General features: G+C 49.4%; 2 protein-coding genes and 1 non-coding gene across 3 annotated transcripts; all 3 read left to right on the plus strand.

Moving 5' to 3' along the window:
* The first annotated feature begins 266 nt into the window (after positions 1-266).
* Positions 267-9484, plus strand: LOC121450742 (myotubularin-related protein 11-like). Its single transcript, XM_041656009.1, has 17 exons — positions 267-504; positions 839-929; positions 1487-1608; positions 1963-2023; positions 2122-2264; positions 2700-2778; positions 2880-3015; positions 3646-3733; positions 3857-3945; positions 4029-4153; positions 5213-5279; positions 5641-5711; positions 6166-6332; positions 6579-6752; positions 7311-7493; positions 8066-8359; positions 8775-9484. Exons 1-17 carry the CDS (start codon positions 442-444, stop codon positions 8919-8921), a joined length of 2100 nt encoding a protein of 699 aa, XP_041511943.1. The 5' UTR covers positions 267-441; the 3' UTR covers positions 8922-9484.
* Positions 9485-10298: 814 nt separating this feature from the next.
* On the plus strand, positions 10299-15083 carry LOC121450718 (splicing factor 3B subunit 4). The gene is made up of 6 exons (XM_041655962.1): positions 10299-10408; positions 10774-10902; positions 11192-11734; positions 11952-12158; positions 14231-14404; positions 14677-15083. The coding sequence occupies exons 1-6, from the start codon at positions 10375-10377 to the stop codon at positions 14862-14864; spliced, it is 1275 nt and encodes a 424-aa protein (XP_041511896.1). The 5' UTR covers positions 10299-10374; the 3' UTR covers positions 14865-15083.
* LOC121451141 lies at positions 13920-14046 on the plus strand. Its single transcript, XR_005974674.1, has one exon. It is a non-coding gene; the product is annotated as a small nucleolar RNA SNORA19 (small nucleolar RNA).
* Positions 15084-17261: the final 2178 nt, after the last annotated feature.

Below are 17261 nucleotides of genomic sequence, written 5' to 3' on the forward strand. Positions count from 1 at the left end.
TGTTTCTATCTAATAATTGTATTACTGCCTCCACACTTCTAATATTCATGAACAGAAAAGGGACTAAAGGGACTAGAATGTGGGATTGGGTGAAGGGAATTTGGGTATTCCCCAGTTACCCCATTTCTCCCATCTTTCTTAAGGTCCTCCATTTCCTTTCTACTTTCCAAAAAATTGTGCGTATTCTCCTTTAAGGGGTTGGGCATCTCGCCTGTCCTCTTTAGACTCACCGAAGTTTCCAAAGAGCCTCCCGTGTCTGGGCAGGACACACCTTTCAAGTAAGACCACCGGAACTGTGCTCTTGGCATCCCAAAGGCTGTTTCCCCTGAGTCCTCCCTGGCCTCTTTCTCCCCACCTCTAGGATTTAGCCTCTCTCCAGAGAGTGAGCATCTTTGAGAACTCCCACCCTTAGCTGCTCCACTCCCGGATGGAGCCAGGGAAATGTGGTGGGGGGGCCGGGGCCAGAGTTTCAACATTGCCCCCCGGAAGGAGGAGCCAGAGATGGTAAGGAGAAGGAATGGGGGGAGGGGGTGGCAAGACGGTATGAATAGGGATGCTGTGGAAATTAAGAGGGAAGCAAAGGGTCCAGAGGAGGAGGGTGTATCTTTTTATCAACTGCCATGGAGCTTGCTCTGCACTTTTCAGTCTCGAGTTGTCTCATTATCCATTAACTAGCCCCTCCCTGTCCTGTCTGCCAGTCCCAGGCCTGAGCTCCTGGCAGTCACTGGTCTCAGTTTCCCTGAGAGGGAGAGGCTCAGTGTGGGTCCCTGCCAGCAGCTGCTGAAGAAATCCCAGATCCTGAGGTTGGGAAGTCCCAGATTAACTCTCCCCTTCTCAGCTCTCTGGACCCAAGTCTGGCGGAGGCAACAGGATGCCGGAGCCCAGCAGTCATCAGCTTGGCGGTTGCCTGGCCTCTGGGTGTCTCCCAGGTAATAATTTGACTTCCCAAGACTCCATCAGGATTCCTCCTACCCCAGCCTTCGTATGTTCTCACCAGACATAGCTCTGGATTCCTTTCGTCGGAGTTGTTCTGCCTGAGGCTTGCTCTCCTGTCTCCCCAGAGCTGCTGGGGAACCTTAATGTTCCCTCTTGTTTTCTTGCCTTGGTTAGCCCTTTTCTTATTAACTAGTCCATGATCATTGCGTGTCTACTATGTGCCCTGTTTTGTACACTGAGTTTTTAGAGGTTAAAAAATGCAAACCATAGCCAGGTGGTGATGGCAGTGCACGCCTTTAATCCCAGCACTTGGGACACAGAGGCAGGTGGATTTCTGTGAGTTTGAGGCCAGCCTGGAGCCTGGTCTACAAAGTGAGTTCCAGAATAGCCAGGACTGAGGACACAGAGAAACCCTGTCTGGAGAGAGAGAGGGGAAAAAAAAAGCAAATCATTTCCCTTCTATCTTCCATTCTAGAAAGAGGAGTAGAGATGTAGACATGTGGGCAGCATAGGGAACAGTTAGAACTTTGCTTCCTTTTTTCCCTTTTAGGGGAGAAGATCCTAGCATGGGCACCAGGGCTGAGGAAGGGGCAAGAATTGGAACTGCCTGGAACTCTGATCTGCACTAACTTTAGGGTCACCTTCCAACCTTGTGGATGGCAGCGAAATCAGGTGAGATGGTTAGGATAATAGACAAGACAGAAGCTGGGCATGGTGGCAGTGACCTGTGACCCCCCCCCCCGGAGGCTGAGACAGGAAGACCATGAGTGTTCCAGGCTAGCCTAGGCTACATAGCAATACTCTTGTTACTGGACAAAATAAAGGACAGCTAGAGTGAACAGCAAGGGAATCTGGATTCGGACAAACAGGATTAGGGGTTTTCTTTTGGATGTATCATTGATAGTAGGAATTATTTCTAGGGAAGTAAGTTGCCTTCTACTGGGGAGGGGAGAGAAGAGTCACCAAGGTGGGACAATGATGGCTGTCCGAGGTCAATAACACCAGTCTTGGCTTGGCTTCCTTTAGGACACTCCCCTGAGCAGTGAATATGATTTTGCCCTGGTCAACATTGGGCGTTTAGAGGCTGGTAAGCCTGAGGGTTTTATAAAAGGGGCGGGGCAGGCTGGACTGCAGGGAGTCCTCCCAGAGTGACCCATAGCTATCCTACTTGGACTCTCGCTTCAGTGAGCGGCTTGTCCAGAGTGCAGCTCCTCCGTCCGGGGTCCCAGCTTAAGTTCATCCCAGAGGAGATTCTCATTCATGGCCGAGACTTCCGTCTGCTTCGAGTTGGTTTTGAGGCTGGAGGGCTAGAGCCTCAGGCCTTTCAGGTAAGAACCCTTTCATTTGAAGAACTCTTTTCACCTTAGGAACCCAGCCTCTTCTCCATGCTCCAAGCTCTCTCATCAGTCCACTCCACTCTAGAAGCTAAAAGACTGGAGTGATAGTCTCATGAGTGGGAGGGGCCTGAACTGTAGTTTGCCTCTGTCGGTTGCGGGCAGTAACTATGGGTAAGTTTTTACCTCTGAAAATTGTGGAGAGTTGGATAATAGTCCCAAGGTTCCTCCCCCAAATTAATGTTCTGAGTCTGTGGTTCTAAGCTTGTCCCTCTGGTCCCAGTACCCACTTGTGGAGGCCCCCTTCTCTGGGGCCTGCCTTAGCTTCTCTGCGCTATTGGTGGTAAAGATGGTGGAGCAACATGTGCTCCGTTTCATTCTTTTTCCTTTCGTCTGGGGCTAAAGGATGGAATATGTTTTCCTCTCCAGGTAACCGTGGCCATCGTTCAAGCCCGAGCTCAGAGTAGTCAAATGCAGCACTACAGAGGAGTAACCCTGAGCAAAGTTGGTGAGTGAGGCCTTAGCTTAAGGAGATGGGAAGAGTTTGAAACGGAAGGGGCTAGTTGGATAAAATATTTCTTCTTCCTCTGTGTCTCACTCCTGCTCCAGGCAAGGTTACTGGCTCCAGAAAACCACCTATTCTTCTCTTGGAGACTTTAGAAGACTGGGAAGCTGAGCGGAAGAAGCAGGGGGCCAGAGGCTGGAGGGTTAGCACAGTCAACGAGAGGTTCGACATGGCTACCAGGTGATGTCCCCATCCACCCACTCCTGCTGCCTTCCAGGTCTTCCCAGAGTCCCTTGATCCTCTAAGCCAGAACTTCCCATAAACTCCAGGCTCTGTTACCTCTGTTTTTAAAACCTGAGATCCCTTGGAATGGTCTTTCCAAAATAACTTCCTTGTCATACTAGCTCCTATTAGCAGAGGTCACTGACAGGCTGTGACATCACTCTTTGTTTTGTCATACTAGCTCCTATTAGCAGAGGTCACTGACAAGCTGTGACATCACTCTTTATTTTGTCATACTAGCTCCTATTAGCAGAGGTCACTGACAAGCTGTGACATCACTCTTTATTTTGTCATACTAGCTCCTATTAGCAGAGGTCACTGACAGGCTGTGACATCACTCTTTGTTTTGTCATACTAGCTCCTATTAGCAGAGGTCACTGACAAGCTGTGACATCACTCTTTATTTTGTCATACTAGCTCCTATTAGCAGAGGTCACTGACAGGCTGTGACATCACTCTTTGTTTTGTCATACTAGCTCCTATTAGCAGAGGTCACTGACAGGCTGTGACGTCACTCTTTATTTTGTAATACTAGCTCCTATTAGCAGAGGTCACTGACAAGCTCTGACGTCACTCTCTGTTTTGCAGCCTCTCGGGTTACTTCTGGGTCCCTAATCGAATTCTGGACAGTGAGGTCAGAAGAGCATTTGCCCACTTCCAGCAGGGCCGTGGACCGGTTAGTCTGAGATTAGAGGGTCAGGGGAAAAGGGATTGGAGGGCTTCCTGTGAGGTCATTGTCGGGACAAGGGCAGCTTAAGAATAGTTCTTCTACAATGACCCTCTTCTCACCCTTATGAAGCGCTTGTCCTGGCACCACCCTGGCGGCAGTGACCTTCTCCGATGTGGAGGCTTCTATGTAGCCAGCGACCCTAACAAAGAAGATGTCAGGTGAGGAGTTGTGATGACACTTGGGGCTAGGTATTCTTAGGAGATGCCTTGCCGTAATTCCTGACTCCTTTCCTTCCCTGCAGAGCAGTGGAGTCCATGCTACAGGCTGGGCACCCTGATGTTGTCTTGGTAGATTCTATGGACGAGATGCCCAGTCTTGCTGATATCCAGCTTGCCCACGTGAAGCTGAGGGCCCTTTGCCTGCCTGGTGAGAATAACCTGTGAGCCCCCAATTCTACCCTGGTTTACTATTTTGTATATTATAGATGAATGGCCCTTTAGCCCATGAACCTTCACTTTTCTATCCCATCTTCATCACTTACAGATTACCAATAGCCTGTTTTCCCCCAAATCTTTTTTGTTTTGATTTCTTATTCTTTAAGACAGAGTCTCACACGTAGCCCAGGCTGATCTGCAGCTCACTATGTAGACCAGGCTGGCCTCAAACTCACTGACCCACCTGCCTGCCTCTGTCTCATGAGTGCTGGGATTAAAGGCATGCACCACCACACTCTGCTCCCCAACTTTAAAAACAAAACTCCACTGCTGGCTGAATATGGGTCCAGTGGCACACACACATACCTGCATGGGCTCTGAGACACTATCTCAGAACAAAAATGAAAAAAAAATCTTTATGAAATTCACTCTACCCATCTTAAGTATACAGTGAATTTTATTTACTATATTGTATACTCAAAAACCTTTTTTAAACGCTCAGGATCAAACCCAAGGCCTTCCTTTATATTTAATCATGTGTACACATGTGTCTGTATGCCGTGTATTTAGGGGTGCCTGTGGAGGCCAATGGAGGTAACCCTAGATCTGGAGTTACAGGTGGCTCTGAGAATCAGTCATCAGGAAGAGTGATGTGCACTCTTAACACCAAGTATTCTATCTAGCCCCCACTACTAAACCATTTTATTTTGTTTTGCTTTTTTGAGACAGGGTCTTATTGTGTAGCCCTGACTGTTCTGGAACTCATGCTGTAGACCAGGCTGGCCTTGAACTCATAGACGTCTGTCTGCCTCTGCCTCCCAGGTGCTGGGATTAAAGGAGTGATACCCTTTATGTGCATTGGTGTGAGGATGTCAGATCTCTGGAACTTGAGTTATAGCTGTGAGCTGCCATGTGGGTGCTGGGAATTGAACCTGGGTCCAATGCTCTCAACCACTGAGCCATCTCTTTCGCCCTCTCTATCAGACTTTAACCCATTAGGGTATAGACCTGGATCCTTATCTCTTTGCCTTTCTTGATCCCTCTCTGCTAGATTCTTCTGTAGCTGAAGATAAGTGGCTCTCAGCCTTGGAAGGAACACGATGGTTGGACTATGTCAGGTATGCTCAACTTTCTAATTTTGATTAATAATTCCAACCTGTAGCCGAATGTAATGGTGCATACCTTTAATCCCAGCACTCAAGGCAGCAGCAGAGGTAGAGGGTAGAGGCAGGTGGATGTCTATGAGTTCAAGTCCAACCCGGCCAAGTTTCAGGATAGCCAGGGATACTAGTAAGACTCTGTCTTGAAACAAACAAAATATTCTCCAGCCTTCTCTTGACTTGGACTTTCCAATGGCCTTCCATAAATTATCCCCTCAGTTTCCCAAGAAGACTGTACTACTGTTTCTTAGAAGGATCAGGTGTTTGGAAATCTGCCTCTCTCCTAATCTATTACTCCCTTCCTCATATGCCCCTCCAGGTCTTGTCTTCGAAAGGCCAGTGACATCTCAGTATTAGTGACATCTCGGGTCCGTTCTGTAGTACTTCAAGGTGAGTTCCTTGGGTCAGCTCCTTGCAGTCCTGACCTTTTCCTTCATGTGAGTGGAAGATCTGTAGAGCTTCCTTACGCCCTTAAATTCTAGCATCTTTGTGCTCAAGGAAGCAGTTGTGCCAAGGCATCCTTCAGAGCTATGTAGTCTCCCTGCTGTAATAAGATGCTCTTAGTCCCTCTGGCCCCTTCATCAGTGGATGGGGACCTGTCCCCATGCAGGTCCCCAGGAAGCGTGGCTCTGCTTCCTCTGTGACACTGGATGTTTCTAGAAGGGAAGTCTATAAAGTGATTCATTTGAGCTTTGTTTTCTCTTCACTTCTCTGTGTCCTTTCAATCCTGCTTTCTCTTCCTTTCCTTTCCGTGTGCCTTCTGTCCTCTCTCATGTTTCCTCTTCTCATTCCCTCCTGCCCTAGTTTCTCGGACCCCCTTTTTTGTTCCTTCTTCATCGCCCAGAGCGTGGGGATCGTGATTTCAATGGCCTCCTCTCTTCACTCGTCCAGCTGCTTTTGGCCCCAGAAGCCCGGACATTGTTTGGTTTCCAGTCACTAGTGCAACGAGAGTGGGTGGCAGCTGGACACCCTTTCCTGACCAGGCTTGGGGAAACTGGGGGCAGTGAGGAGGTGAGAACACTTTAGGTTTTGTTTTGGGGGGGGGCAGTCATTCCAAAGAAAACGAGAGAGAATGGCAGAGGCTGACCCACTGGAAGTGAACACAGTCTGAGTGGACACTCAGATGGCCAGGCTCACATCCTGGTGCTCTTAATTCTGACCTCCTTAGTATCCTGCTCCTGGGCCCTTTGTTCTTGTATTTTGCTATCCCCTTCTTTAGATCCCTGTAGACTCTCCAACCTCTTTTTCCTGTTTTAGGCCCCAGTGTTTCCTCTCTTCCTTGACTGTGCCTGGCAGCTTCTCCAGCAGTTTCCAGCTGAATTTGAGTTCTCTGAGTTTTTCCTTCTTGCTCTGCACGACAGCATCTGGGTTCCTGACACCCTCACCTTCCTGAAAGACACTCCCTGGGAGCGTGGGAAGAAGAGTGGGCAGGTCAGTGACCTCTATAGTTTTGGTTTTTCTTCCCCTGGTAGAGTATTCAAACTTTGAGATTTGGTCTTGATTTATAAAAATTGAGGTATATGGAAGGGGTTGGGGGAGCTCCCTCTTGAGATTAGACTTTTGTTCTATATATGATGCCTGAAATAGGAAGTAAGGGGGTTTGTAGATGTAGGACAGGTGGATACACACACACTGGTTTAACAATCCGTTTAAAATTTGTGTGCGTGCGTGCACGTTTATGTGTGTGAATGTGGATGTGTGCATGCCATAGGAGTCCTGCGGTGGTCGGAGGGCAAGCTCCGGCGTCAGTCTTCACCTTCCTCCTACTGCTTGTCTGCTGCATACTCCAGCCTTGCTGGACCTGCGCTCTCAGGGACTCTCTTGTGTCTGCCTCTCGTCTTCCTGTGGAAGCACTGAGGTCGCCGACCCTGAGCTGTGTGTCTGGCCTTGTGTGGGTTCTGGGCATTCAAATTCACATGGCAACTGCTTTTCTCCACGAAGCCACTTCCTGAGCTCTAACCAACCCCTTTTCTTGCTTCCGTTGTCCAGTTCAACTCCTATACACAAATTTACCCCCCTGAGGACTCCCAGTCCGTAGCTGGGAGCTCTGCTAATCTACATCTGTCTGTCTGGGACTGGGATTTACGCTACAGCAAGGAACAGATATCACAATTCCTTAATCCTGGCTACAGTCCGGAGCACTGCCCAGATTCCTGGCTCCCCAGACAACAGGTAAAATGCCTACCCTTCAATTTCCCTGACTTTCTCAGGCTCACACTACTAGACGATGTAGAAAGACAGGATATCAGAGATCCTCAGAGAAAGCTGCCATGTCTTTCAAAGCTGTCACGTGTAGCCTGTCTTCAGCAAGACCGCTATCCCAGAATAGCAGACAGCATCCTTTTTGTCTTCATTTCTGCTTGCTAGTCCTCTTGTTTCATGTCCATATATTACAAGCTTCTCTAAAAATGAACCTAGCCAGCGGTGGTGGCGCACGCCTTTAATCCCAGCATTCAGGAGGCAGAGGCAGGTGGATCTCTGTGAGTTCGAGGCCAGCCTGGACTACAAGAGCTAGTTCCAGGACAGGAACCAAAAAAAAGCTACAGAGAAACCCTGTCTCGAAAATAAAAAAAAATAAAAAAAAATAAAAATGAACCTAATAACCCTGAAGCCCTAAGCCTAGTGAGATGGGAGCTCAGAGGCGGCTTGGTGTTTCGCCCACGAGTGGGCGGCAGCTGGATACCCTCCCACTTCAGAAAGCAGTTGTTTTCTCGGTTGTCTGTTGACTTCACTTTCTTTTTTAGAAAAGCTTCATGGTTCCTGGACCCCCCAGTTCTGTGTGGCTGTTCTCTCGAGGGGCCCTGACACCCCTAAATCAGCTCTGTCCTTGGCAAGACAGTCCCTCCTTGCTGGCAGTCTCTTCTCATTGGCTCCCTCGACCTGCTAGATCCTCCGAAAGCCTAGCTGATCAAGAATGGGGGCTCCCCTCACATTGGGGAGCTTGCCCTTTACCTCCTGGGCTACTGCTGCCTGGGTATCTGGGACCTCAGATCAGATTCTGGAAACGTTGTTACCTGAGGGGAAGGCCTCAGGTCCAGGTGAGAAGGGAAGACAGACAGGAGGGGGAGAAAGAGCTGGAAAGGCAACAGGCTGGAGGAACTGGGGGTACTCTATCTATCAAGCTGGGATACTGTTTATCTACTTGGGCTAATCGGTGGTGGGAAACTGCCTCTGGCTTGAGTCATGTAGAATGTAGGGCACGGGCAGAAGAGGAAGGAGCATTTAAGACTCTAGAAGTAGCAAGGATCTTAAAAACAGATACTACTCCTTTGCCAGGCAGTGGGGCCCATGCCTGTGTGCAGACCAGGTTAGCCTGGTTTACAAAGTGAGTTTCAAGACAGCCAAGGCTACACAGAGAAACCATGTCTTGAAAAACACAAAACAAAAAAAAGCAAGCAAACCAGCGAGACTTGCAACAATATACCTTTGTGCCCTTCTTTCTCTCCTCCCCAGATGGGCTCCTCAGCAGTTACAGTCTCTGGCCTCCAGGAAGAGCTCTCTTGTCTCCAGGAACTATTAAGAAAATTGACACCAAGAGTATCTCCTGAGGATCACTGCAAGAAAAGAGATCCAAATACCATGCTCTCTCAGATCCGTTGAAACTGCTAGCATTCTGGAAGGCAGGGCAGAGGGGACGGAGGGGGCGGTTCTGCCAAGCTTTCTTTGTATCTGACTTTGGTGCTCAGTTTTCACATCCCAGCCAATAAAGGAGCTAACTCCCTGCGTGAGTCTCTGTAGCAGAGGCGGGCGCTTCCAACCTCCAGCTCCCTCCAGCTTGCATGTCGTTTGGTTACTAGAGCTATTTTTGTTTCTCTTGATTTGAAGAATAAGAAACAAAACCAGTTCAGAATGTGGTTGCCTTCCCCCACCCAGCCCCGCCCCCGAGGTAATTCCATACCTTTTAGATCACAAACAGTCAAAACTGTGAGATCAGTCCCTAGATGTCCTAGAGACCTCATTCTCAAGCCTCGCCGCGGCTTTGAAACCCGGTCTTTTAGTCTTCTACCGGAACGAGGTGAATAAGGGAGACACCCTCCCCTCCCACTGTGTATTTTTGTAGTGGTATTTCTATTTAAGGAATTCATTAAAGTACAGTACTTCTACGCACTGCTGGTAGCATTTCTTGTGTTGAATGATGATCTCAGAAAAGCGGTTGGAAGAAAAGTATGAACTGAGAGAATAGCACTCATGTTATTGATAAGGAAATAAAGGGCACAAGTCAGGTGGGGCTGGGCTGAATTCACGTGAAATGTGGGGACAGAAGGGTGCCCCCCCTTTACTTTTTTCCTTTTTTTTTTTGGAGACAGGTCTCTCAGTGTAGTCCTGGCTGTCCTGAAACCTCTGTTTTGTTTTGTTTTTCTAGACAGGGTTTGTGTGTGTAGCCCTAGCTGTCCCGGGACTAGCTCTGTAGACCAGGCTGGCCTCAAGACCCACCGGCCTGAGTGCTGAGATTAACAGGTGCCATCACACCCACCACGCCCAGGGAAAGGTTCTCTTTGTGTCTCTTATATAGGCGATGGGACAAGAGCGTGAAGCTGCTGAGACCAGAGTGTGTTGTGGAAAGCTTCAATACTGGCTTTGGGTCTCTGATTTCCCAAACATTAGTGGAGCTCAGACACTTCAGGCGCAGAAAACAATCTACCTGGAGCTCAAGCCAGGGCTGAGGGCGGATCTGCACGAGGGGCGTGGACTGAGGTCCTAGGCTGCTTCCGAAGGCAGACCTGAGGGAGACCCCGTCCCCCCAGCACACTTCTCTGCGTCACGGAACATATAAAGCTCGGCTTAGCACTTGAGTTTGCACTTGGGGAGCAGTGTGATCCTCTGACAGTCGAGAACTACATCAAGAGGGGCTGAGTGCGTCTGTTCCTCCCCGGTGTTGTAACAGCTCCAGAGCATCTTCCTAGACAATCCGACTCCTAAAATGGCCGCGATCGCTTCCGGTTCCTCCCCTGCCGCCGGCCCCGCCCAATGTGAGCCTTGGCCCGGAAGTGGAAGTAGTAACTGAGGTCAGAGGGCGGTGCTGCTGCTTAGAGACGGCGGGAGCCTTTTCGCCATGGCTGCCGGACCGATCTCCGAACGGAATCAGGGTAATTGAGAGAGAAGAGCCCAACATGGGCGCAGGGGAGGCGGAGGGCGGATTAGTGCCAGAAGCGTGTCTGCCAGGGTGGGGGACTAGATTCTCCCGGTGTGAGGCCAGCCTCTGGGTGCTGGGTCTGGAGGCCGGGTGCAGGCCGAGGCCTGTAAGGGGTGATGCTTCTAGATCCAGTCCCTTCGGCACTGCCATCCCCAAACAGACGGAAGCCCACCAGGAAAGAGCACTGAATTAGACTTCAGCGGACTTTCTCGACTAGGCAGGCAGAGGGAGGCTTCAGCGCTTTAGGTAGCGTTTTTCATTTTTGTTTTCCTTCTCTAACTCCTGACCTTGCCTTTACCTTCTGCTCCCTCGCTTTAGATGCCACGGTGTACGTGGGCGGTCTAGACGAGAAAGTAAGCGAACCTCTGCTGTGGGAACTCTTTCTCCAGGCAGGGCCAGTGGTCAACACCCACATGCCAAAGGACAGAGTCACTGGCCAGCACCAAGGTGAGTGGATGGCAAGAAGGAACTCCACGTAGGGTTAACGGCCCCTGAAGAGTCTCAACCCTAGTAATCCCAACTGTTTTGGAACCCTAAAGATTTCTTTTCCTTAGGCTTCAGTTCGTAGTTTGTTTCTGGAGTATTCTCTTAGCTTTAGTTTGAAGTTACTGGAATTGTTCTCAGCTAAAGCGAGATTTCCCCTTCCGTCCTGGTCCTTGTTTGGAGGCTGGTGAGTTAATGTTCGCTTCCCTTCACCTGAGTAGTCAGTAGTCCCTTCTCTGCTCCATTTCTACAGGCTATGGCTTCGTTGAGTTCTTGAGCGAGGAGGATGCCGACTATGCCATTAAGATCATGAATATGATCAAGCTCTATGGGAAGCCGATCCGGGTGAACAAGGCTTCCGCTCACAACAAAAACCTGGACGTAGGGGCCAACATTTTCATTGGGAACCTGGACCCCGAAATCGATGAGAAGTTGCTCTATGATACTTTCAGCGCCTTTGGGGTCATCTTACAAACCCCCAAGATCATGCGGGACCCGGACACGGGCAACTCCAAGGGCTATGCCTTCATTAACTTCGCTTCATTTGACGCTTCGGACGCAGCAATCGAGGCCATGAATGGGCAGTACCTGTGTAACCGTCCTATCACTGTGTCCTACGCCTTCAAGAAGGACTCGAAGGGCGAGCGCCATGGCTCAGCAGCTGAGCGACTTCTGGCAGCCCAGAACCCTCTGTCCCAGGCTGACCGCCCTCATCAGCTGTTTGCCGACGCACCCCCTCCACCTTCTGCCCCCAACCCTGTGGTTTCATCCCTGGGTTCTGGACTTCCTCCACCAGGTAAAGCTTTTAGTTCAAACTACACCAGGGAGGCCCATAGGAGGGGGAGGGTCAGGGGGCAGAAAAGGCCCTGAAGTAGTGAGCCATTAAATCAGTGGGCAGTGAGAATAGGGAGCGGTGGTGGAAGGGACGAAGTTGTTGGGTGTCTTCAGGAGGCTGGAGTTCAGTGTGCTGGGAGGAGGCTGGACACTAGCACTAACTCTCCCTTCTTACATAGGCATGCCTCCTCCTGGCTCCTTCCCACCTCCGGTGCCACCTCCTGGAGCCCTGCCTCCCGGGATACCCCCAGCCATGCCCCCGCCCCCGATGCCACCTGGGGCTGGAGGACATGGCCCCCCAGCAGCAGGAACTCCAGGAGCTGGACATCCTGGTCACGGACATTCACATCCTCACCCGTTCCCCCCAGGTGGGATGCCCCATCCAGGTGAGTGCTCTTTGCTGGGAAGAGGAGCTGAGCTTGTGAGACTGCCTTGGTCATTGCCCGGCCGCTGCTCTTTGTCTTGGGAGGAAGTAGTCCAGGGTCCCCCTTTCCGTCAGAAAACAATACTTCTATACGCTCCCACTTCATCTCCAGCTTTTCATTTTCTGCAGAATAGGCTGTACTTGCTGTTGTTTTTACTCTTAGCCTCCTCCCATTCCCAGGTAGTAACTCAGTTGCCAAATCTAGGTGATGTTTCTGCTTCCTTTTTTTGTTTGATTTTGTTTTGTTTTGGGAACTTGCATTGTAGACCAGGCATGCCTTAAGAGATCTGCCTGTCTGCCTCCCAAGTGCTGGGATTAAAGATGGTGCCACCACCAACCAGCCGTTTCAGCTTCTCAACCACTGCTATGCATGTGACTAGCCATGTCTTCCTGTTTGAAATTATTGTGTTTTTCTGTTTTTCTTTATTCTCCATGTGACTTATCAGCCTTAGCAACCTGGACCAGCCCTCCCCCCCTTTCTTTCTGTGTAGACTTTATGTTTGGTTCTCTTTTCAATGTTTATCTGTAGTGCTAAATGTGCAGGTACTGATTCCTTCTAGGACTCTGGTCCATGGATCTTGATGACAGGCTAGACAAGGCTGCTCCTCAGCCCACAGGTTGCTTTTCTTTCCTTCCTGAGCCTTCTTCCACAGCCCTTGTTTGTAGCCGCTAAGTTCACAGCTCTGGGAGTTTGTCTGTTCTGTCATCCACTTGCGAATCTAATGCGTGTTCTGCCCTTGGCCACAAGCCGGCACCCTGCTCTCCTGCACCTGTAATGACTGCTGATCTCCTGTCTCTTTGGCTCTAATTTTCTCTGTCTTTGATCTACTTTTTCCTGAGTGATTTTTCTAGGATGTTCATAGACGTGTCCTTAAAATTCTTCTGTTCCTGTCACTTATGAAATTGCCATAGCACTCCGTACTCAGGTTCTCCTGATGGCCTAGTTATTAGTATTTCCGTGTTTGCCGTTTGGCGATTTGCGCGCGCCAGACTTTCTGCCGGGAGCCGTTGATGTCCACTCTGCTGTCCTCTTAAGGAACCTTTTTTCAGTGCTGGTGGTGGCTTTACAGTATATTTCTGGCTGGCCTGGAACACTGTAGAGCAGGCTAGCCTAAACGCAACAGATCTGCCTGTTTCTGCCTCCCTTGTGCTGGGATTTAAAGTGTGCATTACTATGGCAAGAAAAAAGTTTATTTTATTTTTTGGTTTTTCGAGACAGGGTTTCTTGGTGTCCTGGAACTATCTCTGTAGACCAGATCCGCCTGCCTCTATTTCTCAAGTTCTGGGGTTAAAGGCGTGCACCACCACCCACAGGCATTTATTTTATTTTTTATAATTTAGTTTCTATTGTTTTTTGAGCCAGAGTCTTATGTTGCCCAAACTGGTCTCGACTTTGCTAGGTAGCTAAGGTTGTTCTTCATCTGCTACTGATCCTCCTGCCTCAGCCTTCAACATGCTGGAGAATGCAGGTGTGAGCTTCCTGAGTCAAGGTTTCTCTGTGTATAGCTCTGGCTGTCCTGGAACTAGTCCTTGTAGACCAGGCTGGCCTCGAACTCAGTGTGTGGCATCACCTTGCTGCTGGGAGATATCATTGGCCTTGTAGAATGAAGCCTTTGCCCTGGGGTATGACTGCCACCATCCCAAGTCCTGTCTTAGAGCAAACATTCTGCTGTTGTATACGTGCTGTCACCGTCCCTGTGCTTGAGTCATAGAAGAAAAACGAGTGCACATTTCATTGTCTTTTTTCTTCACATCAAGAGAAAAGATATTTCTGATGTGCTAAATAAACTTGGAGGTAAATTAGCAGCGTGGCTACTTTGACCACTGCTGTCAGTCACCTTCAGACAAGTATTGATATAAAAATAAAATCATAGAAGGAAAGTGAAGAGCCTACAGAACTGGTTGAGCCTTACTGTTGACAGGTGAAGGACAGTGGTAGCCCTGTTTTAATATTCTCCGTGTCACTCTTGTCATTTTGTTCTTTCTTTGCGCTTTGTTCCTTTTGTCTCCTTTTCCTTTGTTTTATTTTCATAGGGATGTCCCAGATGCAGCTGGCCCACCATGGCCCCCATGGCCTAGGACACCCCCATGCTGGGCCTCCAGGCTCTGGAGGACAACCACCACCCCGGCCACCTCCTGGAATGCCGCATCCTGGACCTCCTCCCATGGGCATGCCCCCCCGAGGGCCTCCTTTTGGATCTCCCATGGGTGAGTGGGCGCTAGCCCCTTTATCCATCCTCACATACATTTCTCTGTGTGTGAGAGAGACAGGCTCTACCCCCCTGGGTAGCCTTGGCTCCTCCTCCTGCCTCGGTGCTGGGGTTATGGGGCCTGTGTGGCCGAGCTGGCAGTTCTGCGTGTCCTCTTACAGCATTTTGTCACTGCCCTGTCCCCTGTGGCTTCTCGCATTTCTTCTGTTCCGTCAGCATCAACTGCTACTTGTTTTCATTTTTATTAACTTTTCTTTTCTCTTTCTGCAGGTCATCCAGGCCCCATGCCTCCGCACGGTATGCGCGGGCCTCCTCCATTGATGCCTCCTCATGGATACACTGGTCCTCCAAGGCCCCCTCCCTACGGCTACCAGCGGGGGCCCCTCCCTCCACCCAGACCCACTCCACGGCCCCCAGTTCCCCCTCGTGGTCCACTTCGGGGCCCACTTCCTCAGTAAATTGCCATCCTTTGTTTCCCTCTTACACCCTCCCAGTACCGCCATTTCTTGGACCAATCAGAGTTGCTACAGCTTGTCAGGGCTAGTGCACTGCCCCTCAGCAACTCTGTCCCTGTTTCAGTGTCATTTTTCCGCAGGGGGGGGTTTTTCATTTCTGTTTCAAAATGTTGGTCCTAATTGTTTTACAGATGTATAGAGAAAATAAAAATATACTTCTTACTCTTTGGTGAAGTAACTTTTTTTTTTTTTAAATATTTTATTTATTTATTATGTATACAATTTTCTGTCTGTGTGTATGTCTGCAGGCCAGAAGAGGGCGCCAGACCTCTTTACAGGTGGTTGTGAGCCACCATGTGGTTGCTGGGAATCGAACTCGGGTCCTTTGGAAGAGCAGGCAATGCTCTTAACCACTGAGCCATCTCTCCAGCCCGGTGAAGTAACTTTTAAGAGCGGTCGGGGTACTGTGGGGGAGTGGTACAGAAAGAGGGCGTTCCCCTTGTAGAGGTCATGTGTGCCGCTGCTAGATTACAGTGGCTCAACCACCAGACGCCTGTACCAGAGCAGTTGTTCTGGAGTAGACCTTAGCCTCTGGCTCATGATGGGGACATTAGCAGCAGAAATAACATGGTGATATATCACCTTTAATCCCAGCACTCGGGAGGCAGAGGCAGGCGGATCTCTGTGAGTTTGAGGCCAGCCTGGTCTACAAGAGCTAGTTCCAGGACAAGCTCCAAAGCTAAGAGAAACCCTGTCTCAAAAAACTGAGGGAAAAAGAAAGTAACATGCAGAAAAGTATCCATTGTAAGGCTATATGGAGTTGAGTTGGAAAGTCAGTAAGGGACTGGGCACGGAAAAGCCACACACTAGAGCGCTGTGACTGAGTGGTGGAGTGTAAGTTATAGTAAATGAAATTACACATGCCGTGTATTATGTATTAATACAATTTGCCTATATATGATGTGCTGCTACCTTATCTAAGGGGTAGCACGTATGTGTGTGTTTGCTTTTATTGGAAAAATAGATAACCAATGGAAATTATCACTGGGAAGGTAGGGAATATGGAGGAAACTTCTTTCCTTTTTTTAATATGGAGATGGTCTTTGTAGCCCTGACTGTCCTGGAACTCATGTAGATATGTAGACCAGGCTTGTCAGCAACTCACAGAACTCTTGCCTCTCTGGGATTAAAGGCATACGCTACCATGCTTAGCTGAAGCTTTGTTTACCGAGTGTACTGTTAACATGGCTTTTCATTTGGAGCAATATAAACGTCTTAATTGCTAGACAAAATGAGTAAGGACAATATAACATTTCCACGGTTCCTCCAGAGCCTCTGCTAGTGGTGAGGATGCAAGCTCAACGGGTAACTGCTGTCAGAACTGGCACAGCACAGTACCGAAACACGCTTTGGGATAGGACAAAAGATGCCTAGCTTAGTCTGGAAGTTCAGGAAGACTTTCCTAGAAAAATACTGACGTCTGAATGTAGTCTTTTTTTTTGTCAAAGATGGTCTTACTAGCCAGGCATGGTGGCACATGCCTTTAATCCCAGCACTCAGGGGGTAGAGGCAGGTGGATCTCTGTAAATTCAAAGCCAGCCTGTTCTATACCATGAGTTCTAGGACAGCCAGGGCCATATAGGACTTGTTTGTCTCAATAAAAAAAATGGTTTATCCCTAGCCTAGCCTCAACCTGCCTTGTCTTTCTGCCTTTACCAGTAGGATGCTGGCATTATGGGGTTTCCACAGCTCCTGGCTGAACGGTAACTTGAAAGGTGGGATCGCCGTGCAGAGGGGTGGATACTGCACTAGAGCTGGGCTGTTGGGCGCTGGCTGAGGTCAGAGTTAGGTGTGGAGACTCGTGGAGGCATTAGTGCTTCTCAGCTCTTTTCACTTGGTGACCACAGAGCCCTTCAGAACAGCATTGGGTAAAAGGGAGGATGCTACTGCAGCTCTAGGCTCAGGAATTCCAGCTGCCCCGTGACTGTTTATCAGACATCAAAGGTGGTCGTGTTGACTCGGCGCTGGATTGGAGATGTAAATGTGGGATCACCTACGCAGACACAGTAGCAAGAGAATGAGTGAGAAGGAGCTGGAAGGGCCTGGTACCCAACTGAAGAAGCTGGAGTTGATGAATCCAGTTCAGGGAACTCGGGAAGTGTAGGCGGTGAAGTGCGTGATTGAAGTCTTCCCTCGGAATCTAAAGAGAAACTTCATTTCCCTGTTTCATTTGCTTGTAGTACTGGGGATCGAATGTCCCGGGCCCTTTTTACCGTTTTTATTTTGATACAGGGTCTTACTAAGGTGCCCTTAAACTCATTTTGTAGCCCAGGCAGGCGTGTGACTTGTGATCCTCCTGCCTCAGCTCCCTGACTAGCAAGGACTACAGGCTTGTAGCAC

This window comes from Microtus oregoni, unplaced genomic scaffold (assembly GCF_018167655.1).
Source record: "Microtus oregoni isolate MIOR12 unplaced genomic scaffold, Mior012 000007F_ref0000211, whole genome shotgun sequence".
NCBI classification, from domain to species: domain Eukaryota; kingdom Metazoa; phylum Chordata; class Mammalia; order Rodentia; family Cricetidae; genus Microtus; species Microtus oregoni.